Source organism: Gracilinanus agilis, chromosome 1, assembly GCF_016433145.1.
Source record: "Gracilinanus agilis isolate LMUSP501 chromosome 1, AgileGrace, whole genome shotgun sequence".
In the NCBI taxonomy this organism is placed as follows: Eukaryota; Metazoa; Chordata; class Mammalia; order Didelphimorphia; family Didelphidae; genus Gracilinanus; species Gracilinanus agilis.
In genome coordinates this window covers 19,680,447-19,694,308 of record NC_058130.1, presented here as the reverse complement: position 1 = coordinate 19,694,308, position 13,862 = coordinate 19,680,447, and the positions used below count along the sequence as shown (strand labels likewise).

At 33.7% G+C, this 13,862-nt stretch overlaps 1 protein-coding gene across 1 annotated transcript in view; it reads left to right on the top strand.

Annotated features, from left to right (window-relative positions):
- Positions 1–13,862, top strand: part of LOC123230659 (probable C-mannosyltransferase DPY19L1) — a 210,899-nt gene that overhangs the window by 71,253 nt on the left and 125,784 nt on the right. The window contains exon 7 of the mRNA XM_044656798.1: positions 6,116–6,173. Within this exon, the coding sequence (XP_044512733.1) occupies positions 6,116–6,173 (58 nt within the window). The remainder of the gene's footprint in view (positions 1–6,115; positions 6,174–13,862) is intronic.

The following is a 13,862-nucleotide window of genomic DNA, read 5'->3' as shown; positions in this document are numbered from 1 at the left end:
TCAAACTGTTTTATAAAGTGGTCTTGATCAAAACAATCTTGTACTGGCTAAGAAATAGAATAGTGGATCAATAGAATAGCTTAAGTACTCATCACCAAGTAATAAATGACCTTCGTGACCTAGTGTTAGATAAACCTAAAATTGATCATGGATGTCAATAATTTCTGTAGGGTGATAAGTGCCAGTGTGAAAGCAGGGGAACTATCTTAGGGAAGATTCAAAAAAGTGACCGTTCAGCAGAGTTCTCTTCTGACTTAGCATGTAAGACAAGAGCCTGGAAAACATGAGAATAACCCTTATTTGTCTCTAACTCGGGTTTCTTATCCCTCTGACTTTTGTATAGAAGAGAAATCAGATTAGGGGACCGCATTGTCCTTTTTGTCAGACCTTTTTTTGGCATGGCAACTTTTTTTAGTCATGGCAGATGGTGGGTAACCTACAATATTGTTGCACCTGACCTACATGCTTGTAGGATATAAACTACCTTCACTGGGGTTTCAATATGTATCAGAGACTTGTTATACTTTATATATATATATACACATATAGATGTTCTTCCCCCCCTTATTTTTTGGAAAAGTGATTCTTATATTATTTGGGTTACTTATTTAATGCATTCTTAAATTAATAACTTGGCCATATATCCTTTATCAGTCTATTGTTATTGTAAATGAATATTTACCATGCTAGAACATTGTTTTGTGTTATCATCAGGTTATTTATGTGCTTGTATGAAGGATTATATCCTGGACAGTATCTCAACCTCCTGAGGGGGAATTGTGAAGTTATCCTAAAGATTCATAGACTAAGATGTATTTAAAGCAATTTTAGGGAAAGATATCACCAATAACCTGGTCAGGAAGGCAGATATCTAGACTCTCTAAGGGCCATCGTTATTCCCCATAGACTAAAAAGATGGCAGTGCTAGTAAGTCGTCTCCAGAAATCAAACACTACATCATGAGACTCTGAGTAAGCCCTTGGATATGCTGAACTGGGGGGTGGTCCCTCCATTCATTTCTGTCTTTCCCATGTGCCATTATTTTATCTTGATCATAAAACCCTTATACCAAAAAAGGAGAATGCCCAATAATGGCTTCTTGTCAATATGTGTATCAGTTATTTTTTAATATGTTAAGGAACACTCAAATGTAGTTAGAACCTCTATGGAAATGTGTAATATTTGGGGGTCTTCATGAACGCTAGTGAGACAATCTGAAATATGTAGATATTATGTATAGGATATCCTCCCCAAAGAATCAGATTGGGGAGCCAAAATGTTAATCTCCCAAAGAATCAGAGGAGACATTGTGAAAATAATATATTTAATATAAATTGTACCTCTTTTTCCTTTCTAAAAGGAGAGATGGAAAAATCCATTTCAGTGTCATCCCTACTTTTTTAGTGGGTTGGGAACTTGAGGCCTGAGACTTATCTGTTTAAATAGGAATCCTCTGGATCTCTGGCACCCCAGAGGAATATGATTGAGTCTATCTAGCCAGGGAGACCCAGAGGGAGTGACATCACTGGGATTTTAAATTGAGGATCCAGGAAGCAGTGCACTCCTTGCTTGTGAATAGAGACAAGAGGTAGCAACAAACTCAGATTAGTTAGGTGACTGGCCCTGTAATCATTGCTTTTTCTCTCTCCATCCTGCTTTCACTATCTAATAAATAATTATAAATTAATAAATAGTTTCCACAGAATTCTAATCCTAACAGTACTCATTACAGTAATAAATGACTATAATAACCTAGTTTTTTATAAACCCAAAGGTTCAAGCTTTTGGGAGAAGAACTCACTATCTGACAAAAATTTCTGGGGAAACTGAGAAACAGTATGGCAGAAGCTAGGCATAGACCAACATCTCACACCATATAACAAAATAAAGTCAAAATGTATATATGATTTAGAAATAAAGGATGATACCATAAACAAATTAGGGGAGCACATCATAATATCTACCTATAAGATCTGTGTATGGATAAGGGAAGAATTTATGACTAAATAAGACATAGAGAATATTAAAAATATAAAATGGATAATTTTGATTACATTAAGTAAAAAAGGAATTGCATGAACAAAAACAACACAATCAAGATTAAGAGGGAAACAATAAACTTGGAAAAAATTTCATAGCAAATGTCCCTGAAAAAGGTCCTATTTTTTAAATATGTAGACAGCTGAGTTAAGTGTATTAAAATACAAATCATTCTCCAATTGATAGACAAAGGATATGAACAGATAGTTTTCAGATGAATAAATTAAAACTGAAGTCATATGAAAAAATGCTACAAATCACTATTGATTAAAGAAATGTGAATTAAGACAACTCTGAGGTACCACCTAATGCCTATTAGATTGGCTAATATGACAGAAAAGGAAAATGATAAATGTTGTAGGGGATGTGAGAAAATTGGGACCTAATACATTTGGTGGAGCTGTGAATAGAAAACCATTCTGGAGAGCAATTTGGAAACATGCCCAAAGGGCCATAAAACTTTGCATACCACTGTATCCCAAAGATGCCAAAGAAAGGGGGAAAACGCCTGTTTAAACAAAAGTATTTATAGCAACTCTTTTTTGAGGTGACAAGAAATTGGAAACTGAAATGTTTATCAGTTGGGGAATGGGAGAACAAATTGTGGTATATGATGGTAATGGAATGCTGTAGTGCAACAAAAAATGATGAACAAGATGATTTCATGAAAACCTATAAACACATATAAACTGAGGCAAAATGAAGTGAGCAGAACCAGGAGAACATAGTACAAATAGTAACATCAGTATTGTGTGTGATCAATTGTGAGTTACTTAACTTATCAATAATGCAAGGATCTAAGATAATCCCAACAGATCTATGATGAGAAATGCTATCCACTGCCATAGGAGGAAATTGTGGATTCTGAATGCAGATGGAAGCATTCTATTTTTCACTTTTATTTCCTTCATAAGTTTTTTTCTTAAATGTGTGAATGTGTCTTCTTTCAGAACTCAATGAATATGGAAATATGTATTACATGATAGCACATGTATAACATACTGCTCGCCAACTTGTGGAGGTTGGTGAGGAGAGAGGGAGGGAGGGAGAAAATGCAGTCAGGAAATAAAATACAATTAAAAAGTTTTTTTTAAGTATTTTAAGACCCACCAAATTATAGTTGACCTTAGATTCCTTTAGCTGAGCTGAATAAATATTAAGGAAAAACTGGCCATTTCTAGTAGACACACTAGATTTCTAGCACATGAGTAGAAAGAAAAATTTAAAAAAATCATAGTAGTTCAGAGTTGGAAATGCCCTGTATGATTAGAGAAGAGGTATAGGGAATGCAGAGAGAGCAATGATAAGATCTGATGCCTGATTAGCATGTGAGAGATGAATGAAACTAAACTTGGAAATATGGGTGACTGGAAAGATAGTGTTGCCCTTGAACATAATAGGGGAGTTTGGAACAAGGGTGGTTTTGGAGAGCAAGATAGTAAGTTCTTTCCTTGCCATGTTGAATTAATCACACTTTTGGGACAACCAGTTTGAAAAGTCCAGTAAACAATTTATGATACCTGCCTGGCACTCAGGGGGAAATCATGTTAGAACATATTGGTTTGGGAGTCATGTCTGAAATGGTGGTTGAATACATGGGAGATGGTGAAGTAGATTATTTTAAGAGATCAGAAGACCAAGAATAAAATTAGATTCTCCTTAAGTTATCAGGCATGATGGCTTAAGCTCCATCAAAGGAGATTGAGAAGTGATCATACTGGTAGGAAACACTAGAAACAAGCAAAATCCTGAATGCCCAGGGAGGTGAGGGTAGCTTTTGTATCCATTTTGGTTAACAATGGCAAGTGCAGTGGATGAATGTCCAGTGGTAGAAGGCTTGAGAATTAAAGGCCATTAGATGAGGATATTGTGGTTAACTCTGGAGATCAGTTTCAGTTGATTGATGAAGTTGGAAGCTGGAATGCAATGGGTTAAGAAGGGAATGGGAAGAATAAGTGAGGCATCAAGGGTCAATGACTTTTTAAAGAAGTTTGAGAAAAGGAGAAGAAATAAAGAGTGACAGTCAATTCAATTGTTAGGTGCTTTACTGCCAGCCTAAATCTATTTTTCTTTTATTCCTGCTGTTCCTCTGAGCCCAAGAAGAGCAAGTCTTTGAGACATGACATTTTGAAGATAAAGCATATTTAGAAATGTGAGAAGTTAGAGGTGGTCTTGAAAAGCAATAGGGTAGGGGGAGGCACTTCTTAAAATCTGAATCATTTAACTAGTAGCATAAATACTGGAAACAATCCATTTCCCTTTCATCTCAAACTTGAATTTTCAATTAGATTTGAAGGTACAGTGTTAGAAGACAAAGCTTCAGAAATGACTAAGGACAGATAAATTAATTAGAAGGCATTATTCTGCCCTCTGATTCTCCCTTTGTTCTGTTATTCCCTGATTAACCTTTTCTAATAGCCAGTTTTATTTTTTGTCACCTCCTCTAACTGGATTGCCTTTAGATCACTTGGAAAATAGAGGTATATCTATTTTACCTTCATTTAAACTTGGAAAAGTCAAAATAATCACTATGATAGCTCATACTTATAACTTACTTTTAAGATTTACAAAATGTTTTTCTTACAACCACCCTGAGGGAAGTGGTGAAGTGTTATTGTTGTGTAGACAAGAAAATTGATACCCATAATGGTGGCCAGATAGCTAGTCATGGTCAGAACAATGACTCAAACCCAGCTCCCAACTGAGCACTTTCTTTCCCAAGCAGCTGCTAAGCAGTGTAGGTAGAATTGAATTCTACAGTAATGGATGAATGGATACAGAATCACCCCTCAGACATTCCCATGGAGTTTCTAGCTTTTTGGATGGGGTTTGGGGTTGATCAAAATGTTTTAACAGGCGTGCAATTATTTGTGGGAACAATGTTATCTGGATTTTCTTTGTACTTAATAAAATAATGGATGCATGAGAGAATGGTCCTTTGTTGAATGTGAAAACATGACTCTTAGTTAAACAGAATATTTTATTAATTAGCACCTTCTATCCCTTAAAACACATTTTTTTCATAAGTGATAGTCACTAGAGAAGCTGAGATGATAATCATTTTTTTAAACTTTTACCTTCAGTATTATGTATTGATTCCAAGGTAGAAGAGAGGTAAGGGCTAGGCAATGGAGATAAAGTGACTTGTATAGCTAAGAATTGTCTAATGTCAGATTTGAACCTAGGACTTCCTGTCTCTTGGCTTGTCTCTCAATCCACTGAGCCACCTAACTGCCCCCTGGTAATGAGATTTTAAAATATATTTCATTCATTGAAATTATTATGCACCTTGGGCAGCTGTAAACTTATTACAAAGATTTAATTTCTAAGACAGTTTTAAGACTGTTGTCATCACTTTTACTAAACAGAAAAGCCAGTTTCATTTATTTATTTTCATAGTTTTAACCAAATTTGCTTTCCATTTTTACCTATATTACATGTATGCATATCTTACATATATACCAGATTTATTTTTTTCTAAGTTTTCTCTGATTAAAAACAAAAAATCAAAACTTAACTCCACCCCAAAGGATGAAGACTTGCCCTGAGTGAGTATAGGGGAAGAAATTTGCCAGAGACTAATAACAATTAATAACAAGGTACTCTCAGAATGTTTTGAATTATAAGAATAAATATATACCTTGAAAAGGTGACTATTTTTAATGGGGATAATGATCATTTATAGTTATAAATTCTCCTGTGTTTGTTTAAAATCACTTCTATTTGCTTATAGTTACACTGGTGTATACAAATATTTTATATATGAATTTTTAAAATATATTTTTTACCATTGCCATACCATTTCAGGTATGTGTCAATATTTCTTCTAGCAAGAAATGTTCATCACTATTAGTACTTTGAAATCTATATCAAAATGAAATAATGTAAATTATTACTAATGGGTTTATTTTAATGTGCTTGACAGTTTTTTAGTAATATCTATTTTTGGAACTATGGAGAATTACATGTTTACTTTTACATGTGTTCTTTTAAATATATATGCAATTCCAAAAATTATAACAAAACTTTTACATAAGTATACATAACTTTAATTCATATTCTTTTTTCCCTGCAGTGGAAGTCAAATTGGAGGTCTGCTTTCAGTACTATGCTTCTTTTTCAACCATGGAGAGGTTCGTTTTCTGTAAATTAATTTGAATGACATAGGCAGGGAGTTTTCCAATTGCATAACTTCCAGGATATTTAAATGTAATTTGGATTGAAAATTGCCATTTTAGTTATAAGTAGACCTTTGAAGGCAATTGAGAACTAACTTTTTAATGTGATTTAAATTTTTTAGCATATGAGTCCTCTACTATAGAGTTTTCATTAAGAATGAATATACCATACATTGTATATCATTTCATACCATAACACTGAATGCTGAACTTAGAATATAAAATACAAGATGAACTTAAAACCATGGCAACTTACTCTAACAGCATGAAGTCTGTGTAAACCAAGACCATAGATAGACGTACATATTCAGGGTAGATGACTACGAGGTCAGTGCTTCTGTCTTGAAAGCTCATATGTAAGAAGTTATTGCCAGAGATAGAAATTGTTTTGCATAATCAGTCTAGTACTTGGAAACATAGATTATGTCTCTGCAATAGAAGAATTCTATTTTCAGAAACAAATCTTTATTGTTAATTGATCATTTTAAGTTCTAAACTCCTACGATACCCTTATTAGTGTCTTGTTAAATGTTAATTGAATTCCATCTCATCTTATTTTTAAACATTACACAGTAAAAGTGATTCATAATTATAGACAAGGAGCTAGAGAGCATAAATCAAGAAAACTACCATTTGAAAAACTAGTCTATAGATTTGTTGAATCATACATTTGGAGTAGATCTTGTAGGGCATCTGTATAGTTCAACTAACTCATTTTATAAACGAGGAAGGAAACTCAGAGAGGCTGTGATTGGTATAAAATCGCAAATCATCTTAAACCTAGGATTAAAGCCCATGTGTCATGACTCTAAGCTCAGTGTTCTTTCCATTGCCAGATTACTATTGTAATGGTCTTGGGTTCGTCTTGGCTACCAAAATATTAAAGTACAGGTTAAGCTAAACATTTAAAAAGCAGAGGCCAGTACCAGCCTTTATGAGGACAAACCTGTTTTTGACAAAACATTCAACTGTTATACAGACACATGACAATTTTGCTGTATTCAGCATTAAATTATAGAACAATGTCTCCCGAAAGAAGAACCAAAAAATGACCAATCCCCATATATCAAAGTCATGTTCTTTTTATGTCAAATAATTTGACTTAAAAACAAAAAGAACCCTGTAGAAGGCCTAAAGACCTCAACAGGTAGATTTTTGATGTCCCCTCAAATAATAGAATCCACATATGCCTTTAATATATATTCAGAAGAAAATTGGTCAAGCCAAGTTGAGAAAGTAGGGTTATGAGGGAATATATCCTTGAAACTGGGAGAATGTTACTCATTTATAAGCAATTAGTTTGAAAACATAGTAGTTATAATATAATAGACTTAAAAATACTAGTACAATTATTTCTTTCCTTTTTCCTTTGGATCAGATCTGTGATTGTTTTAAGTTGTACTTCTCTAATTGTATTGTGGTGAACATTTATTGTTCTTTGACCATTTGTCAATTGGGAAATGGCTTTCTTATAAAATTAACTCAGCTTTCTATTTGAGAAATGAGGCCTTTATCAGAGAAGTTTGCAATATTTTCTTTTTCCAAGTTTGTTGTTTCCCTTCTATTGGTTATATTGGTTTTGTTTGTACAAAACCTTTTTTATTTAATATAATAAAAATTATACATTTTACATTTTATAATGTTCTTTATCTCATTTAGTCATAAATTCTTACCTTCTCTATAGATGACAAGTAAACTATTCCATACTTCTCTAATTTGTTTATGATATCACCTTTTATGTCTAACTCATACCCATTTTGACCTTATCTTGGTATAGGGTGTAAGATATTGGCCTATACATAATATTTGCCATACTGTTTTCCAGTTTTTCCCAGCATATTTTGTCAAATAGTGTTTTCTCATCCCCAAAACAGGGCTCTTTGGGTTTATCAGACACTAGGTTGCTAAGGTCATTTACCCCTGTATGTTGTGTTATCTAAACTGTTTCATTATTCCGCCATTCTATTTCTTAGCCAGTATCAGATTGTTTTGAGGATTACCTCTTAATAATACAATTTGTAATCTAGTACTTCTAGGCACCTTCCTTTACATTTTTCATATATTTCCTTGATATTCTTGACCTTTTGTTTTTCCAGATGAATTTTATTATTTTTTCTAGTTCTATAAAATAATTTTTGGTTGTATGATTGGTATGACACTGAATAAGTAAATTAATTTAGGTAGAATTACCATTTTTGTTATTTTAGCTTGGCCTACTCATGAGCAATTAATATTTTTTCAATTGTTTAGATTTAACTTTATTTGTATGAAAAGTCTTTTGTAATTGTGTTCATGAAATTCCAGTTTGCCTCATCAAGTATATTCCTGGGCATTTTAAATTGGTTAGAGTTATTTTAGATAGATTTTCTCTTTCTCTTATTGCTGATGGTTTATGTGGATTTATTTTGTGTCCTACAACTTTGCTAAAGTTATTATTTTATCTAGTTCTTTTAGTTGATTCTCTAGGATACCATCATATCATCTGTAAAGAGTGATAGTTTAATTTTCTCTTTGCATACTTTAATTCCTTCAATTTTTTTCTTCTCTTATTGCTCAGACTAGCATCTCTAGTACAACATTAAATAAAAGTGTACTAATGGTTGTCTGATCTTATTAAGAAGGCCTCTAACTTATCCTCATTACAGATAATACTTGTTCATGGTTTTAGATAGGTACTACTTATCATTTTAAGGACAAGCTCATTTATCCTTTTTTTGTTAGCATTTTAAAATTTTTATTTTTTATTCAAAGGTATTTTATTTTCTCCATTACATGTAATAACAATTTTTGACATATATTTTCTGAAATGATAAGATCTAAATTGCCTCCCTCCCTTCCCTCCCCACTCCTAGAGATGGTAAGCAATTTGATCTGTATTATCATGCAAAACATACTTCCATGTTGCTTGTGGTTGTGAGAGAATTCTCATATAAAGCCCAAACCTAAAAATAAAACTGTAAATAAACAAATGTGAGAAATAGTATGCTTTGATCTACATTCAACTTTAGTAGTTCTTTCTCTGGAGTTATGGATTATGCATTCTTCATCTTAAGTCCTTCATGATTGTCCAGGATCATTGTGTTGCTGAGAAATAGCCAAGTCTTTCACAGTTCATCATCATACAATATTGCTGTTACTATGTACAGTGTTCTCCTGTTTCTGCTTATTTCACTCTATAAACTATTTACATAGATCTTTCCAGCTTTTTCTGACATGAACCTGCTCATTATTTCTTTTTCTTTTTTCTGGGTTACATATGTATTATCAGGCAAAACATATTTCCATATTATTCATTTTTGTAAGTGAATAATTTTATAAAACCTAAACTCCAAAACATAAACCCAAATAAACAAGTGATAATCATGTTTTCATCTGCATTCCTACTCCAACAATTCTTTCTCTGGAAACGGATAATATTCTTTTTCATAAGTCCATCAGAATTGTCCTGGACCATTGAATTGTTCTTAGTAGCAAAGTCTATCACATTTGATCATTCTACAATTTTGCAGTTACTCTGTATAATGTTTTCCTGATTCTGCTTATTTCACTCTGCTTCAGTTCGTGTAGGTCTTTCCAGTTCTTTCTGAAATCATCCTGTTCATCATTTTTTATAGCACAATAATATTCCATCACTGTCATATACCACATTTTTATTCAGCCATTCCCCAATTGAGGGACATCCCTTTAGTTTCTAATTCTTTTGTTACCAAAAGCACAGCTATAAATATTTTTGTACAAACAGGTCCTTTCCCATTTAAAAAAAATCTCTTTGGGATACAGACCTAGTAGGGGTATTACTGGATCAAAAGGTATGCATTCTTTTGTAGAACTTTGGGCATACTTCCAAATTGCCCTATTGAATGGCTGAATCAGTTCACAACTCTATTAGCAATGTATTGGTGTCCCAATTTTGCTACATTACCTCCAACATTTATTATTTTCCTTTACTGTCATATTAGCCAATCTGCTAGGTGAGAGGTGGTACCTCAGGGTTGTTTTAATTTGCATTTCTTTAATCAAGAGGGATTTGGAATATTTTTTCATAAGATTATTGATAGCTTTGATTTCTTCATCTAAAAACTGTCTATTCATATCCTTTGACCATTTTTCAGTTGGGGAATGACTTGGATTCTTATAAATTTGACTTAGTTCTTTATACATTTGAGAAATGAGATCCTTACCAAAGAAATTTGTTATAAAAATTTTTCCTCCATTTTTTTTCTCTAATCTTGGTTGCATTGGTTTTGTTTGATCAAAGCCCTTTAAATTTAATATTAACAAAATTATTCATTTTATATCTTGTAATGCTCTCTATTTCTTGTTTGATCATAAATTCTTCCCTTCTCCATAGATCTGCCAGTAATCTATTCTATGTTCTCTAATTTACTTATAATATATCATTCTTTATATTTAAATCATATACCCATTTTGACTTACCTTGCTATAGGGTGTGAGATATTGATCTAAATCTAATTTTTGCTGTACTGTTTTCTAGTTTTCCCAACAGTTTTTGTCATATAATGAGTTCTTATTCCAAAAGCTGGGATCTTTGGCTTTATCAAACACTAGATTGCTGAGATCATTTACCCCATATCTATTCCACTGATCCACCCTTCTGTTTCTTAGCCAGTAGCAGATTGTTTTGATCATTAATACTTACACTTCAAGATCTGGTACTGCTAGGCCATCATCCTTCACATTTTTTTTTCATTAGTTCTCTTGGTATTCTTGACCTCTTGTTCTTCTCAGTGACATTTTATTATTTTTTCTACTTCTATAAAATAGTTTTTTGGTAGTTTAATAGGGATGGTACTGAATAAGTAAATTAATATAGGTAGAATTTTTACTTTTATTTATATTAGCTCAGTCTGCCCATGAGCAATTAATGTTTTTCTGATTGTTTAGATCTAACTTTATTTGTGTGAAAAGTGCTTTTAAATTGTATTCATATAATTCCTGTGTTTGTCTTGGCAAATAAATTCCCAAGTACTTTATATTTGCTAGAGTGATTTTAAATGTAGTTTCTCTTTCCAACTCTTGCTGCTGAGTTTTGTTGGAAATATAAGAAATGCTGATAATTTATGTGGGTTTATTTTGTAGCTTATAACTTTAGTTGAAATAAGTTCAGTTGATTTTCTAGGATTCTCTAAGTATACCATCATTATCATCTGCAGAGTGATAGTTTGGTTTCCTGATTGCCTACTTTAATTCCTTCAATTTATTTTTCTTTCTCTAATTGCTAGATGCTCATTGTTTCTCACAGCAAAATAGTATTCTATCACCAACATATACTACAATTTGTTTAGCCTTTCTCCATTTGATGGACATTCCCTCAATTACCAATTCTTTGCCACCACAAAAAGAGCTGCTAGAAATATTTTTGTACAAGTAGGTCCTTTCTTCTTTTTTTATGATCTCTTTGGGATACAGATCCAGTAGTGGTATTACATGGGTATGCAGTTTTGTAACTTTGGGCATAGTTCCAGATTGCCCTTCAGATTGGTTAGATCAGTTCATAACTCCAACACTTTTTAGAGTCCCAATTTTGCCACATCCTCTCCATTATTTATCACTTTCCTTTACGGTCACATAAGCTAATCTGATAGATATAAAGTAGTACCTCAGCATTGTTTTAATTTGCATTTCTCTAATCAAGAGTGATTTAGAACATTTTTCATGTGCTTATTGATAGCTTTGATTTCTTCATCAGAAAATTGCTTGTCAGTATCCTTTGACCATTTGTTAATTGGGGAATGATATATTCTTATAAATTTGACTTAGTTCACTATAAACTTGAGAAATTTCACCTTTATTAGAGAATTTTGCTATAAAAATTTCCCCTCAGTTTATTGTTTCCCTTCCAGTCTTGGATTCATTGGTTTCGTTTGTACAACAGTTTTTTAATATAATCAAAAATTTTTGTTTTACATGTTATAATGCCCTCTATCTCTTGTTTACTCATAAATTCCTCTTTTCTTTTTTTTTAGTGTTTTTATTAGGAATAGGTGTTGTATTTTGTCAAAAGCCTTTTCTGCATCTATTGAGATAATCTTGTGATTTTGTTAGTTTTGTTATTGATATGATGGGTGGGGATTCTGGGCTTCCCCTTGGGCTTGCACTGGCCAGGTATACTGCAGACTGCCTTTTGCTGGGGCTTGGGACTTCATTGCAGGCATTCACTGAGGCTTGGAACTTCAAGAGGTGGGCATGGGGGTACTCTGCTGCTAACTTAGACAGTCTTAGGGTCTTGATGTTGACTTGATGTTGGTTCAGAACCTCAAGCACTGGGAGTTGATTGGGATTTGGTGTTGGTTTGTGCCAGTGCTCCATGGTGTGGTCTTGCTGGGGGCCCTCTCTGCTTACCTTCTAAGTTGTTTTCAGCAGGAAAAATGCCTCACTCCCTTCCATTGTTGGTTCTGCCACTCCAGGAATCATTTTGAAGCATTATTTTAAGTTGGTTGGAGGGGATTCTCAGAGAGGTTTGAACTTTGCATTCCTCTACTCCACTGTCTTGACTCAGCCTCTTCTTCCCTCATTCTTTTTTTTTAAGCCCTTAACTTCCATCTTAGACTCACTAGTGTGGTTCTAACGCAGAAGAGCAGTAAGGGCTAGGGAATGGTAGCTAAGTGACTTGCCCAGGGTCACACAACTAGGAAATGTCTTAGGTCAGATTTGAACCCAGGATCTCCCATCTCTAGGCCTGGCTCTTAATCCACTGAGCCATCTAGCTTCCCCCTTCCCTCATGCTTAATGCTGGCTCTGCCTTTCTTTTTAGTTATACACATCCTTAATGTCTTGTAAGTCCCTTCTTAACACTCATACTGTTGTGGATAATACTCTTCAACTTGCTAAATTCATGGGGCACTTTTCCATTGCCTTTGGGGTCACTGTGCTTTTGATTCTTCTGAGATTGTGGGATTCAGATGTCCATAAGCATCACCAGGAGAGAATTACTATGAAAAAATAGCAACTTTTGCAGCAGGGAATAATTTGGGATCATTGAAAACTTCACTAATTCTCACTGCCATACAGTTCTTTCTCCTTTTCAGTTGTATGCCTAAATGATGGTCCATTGGCAGTGTTCGATTACTTGTTGATGGGGTGTCAGTCCAGCAGAATGTCATAGCTTGGGTAATGTGTAGTTTTTGTGTACTTTATTTTTTCCCATTTGGTCAGGGAGGGTGGGCTCCATTCAATTACTGAATTTAATTGACGTGTTATAACAATGTAGAGCATTTAGTCATAACATTACCAGCACATGGGAACATCTGAAGAATCTCACTTCTGTGCACATTCTTTACACTTTTCCAGCCACTGGTGACTGAGCCCAAACGAGGTGGTTCCAATGTGGACCATGATGAGAATGGATCACTATAAAGCATTCTGGCAATTCTGTGATCTATTATATCTGGTCTGGCTTAATGGAGTTTTATTTTAAGTTTTCTATGTACGTGTTTTTATTTCTTTAAAAAATGTAATTTGGAGTTTTTGAATAAAAAAATTAGTGACACTTTTGGGGCCCAATATTTTATAATAAGCAAACCTCCAAGAAGAGTACATTTTCTGACAAAGTAAATGCAAGATTGCCTGATATTTTGGCTATGACCACAGACAAATTTTCCTCTCCCTAACTTCTCTCTCTCA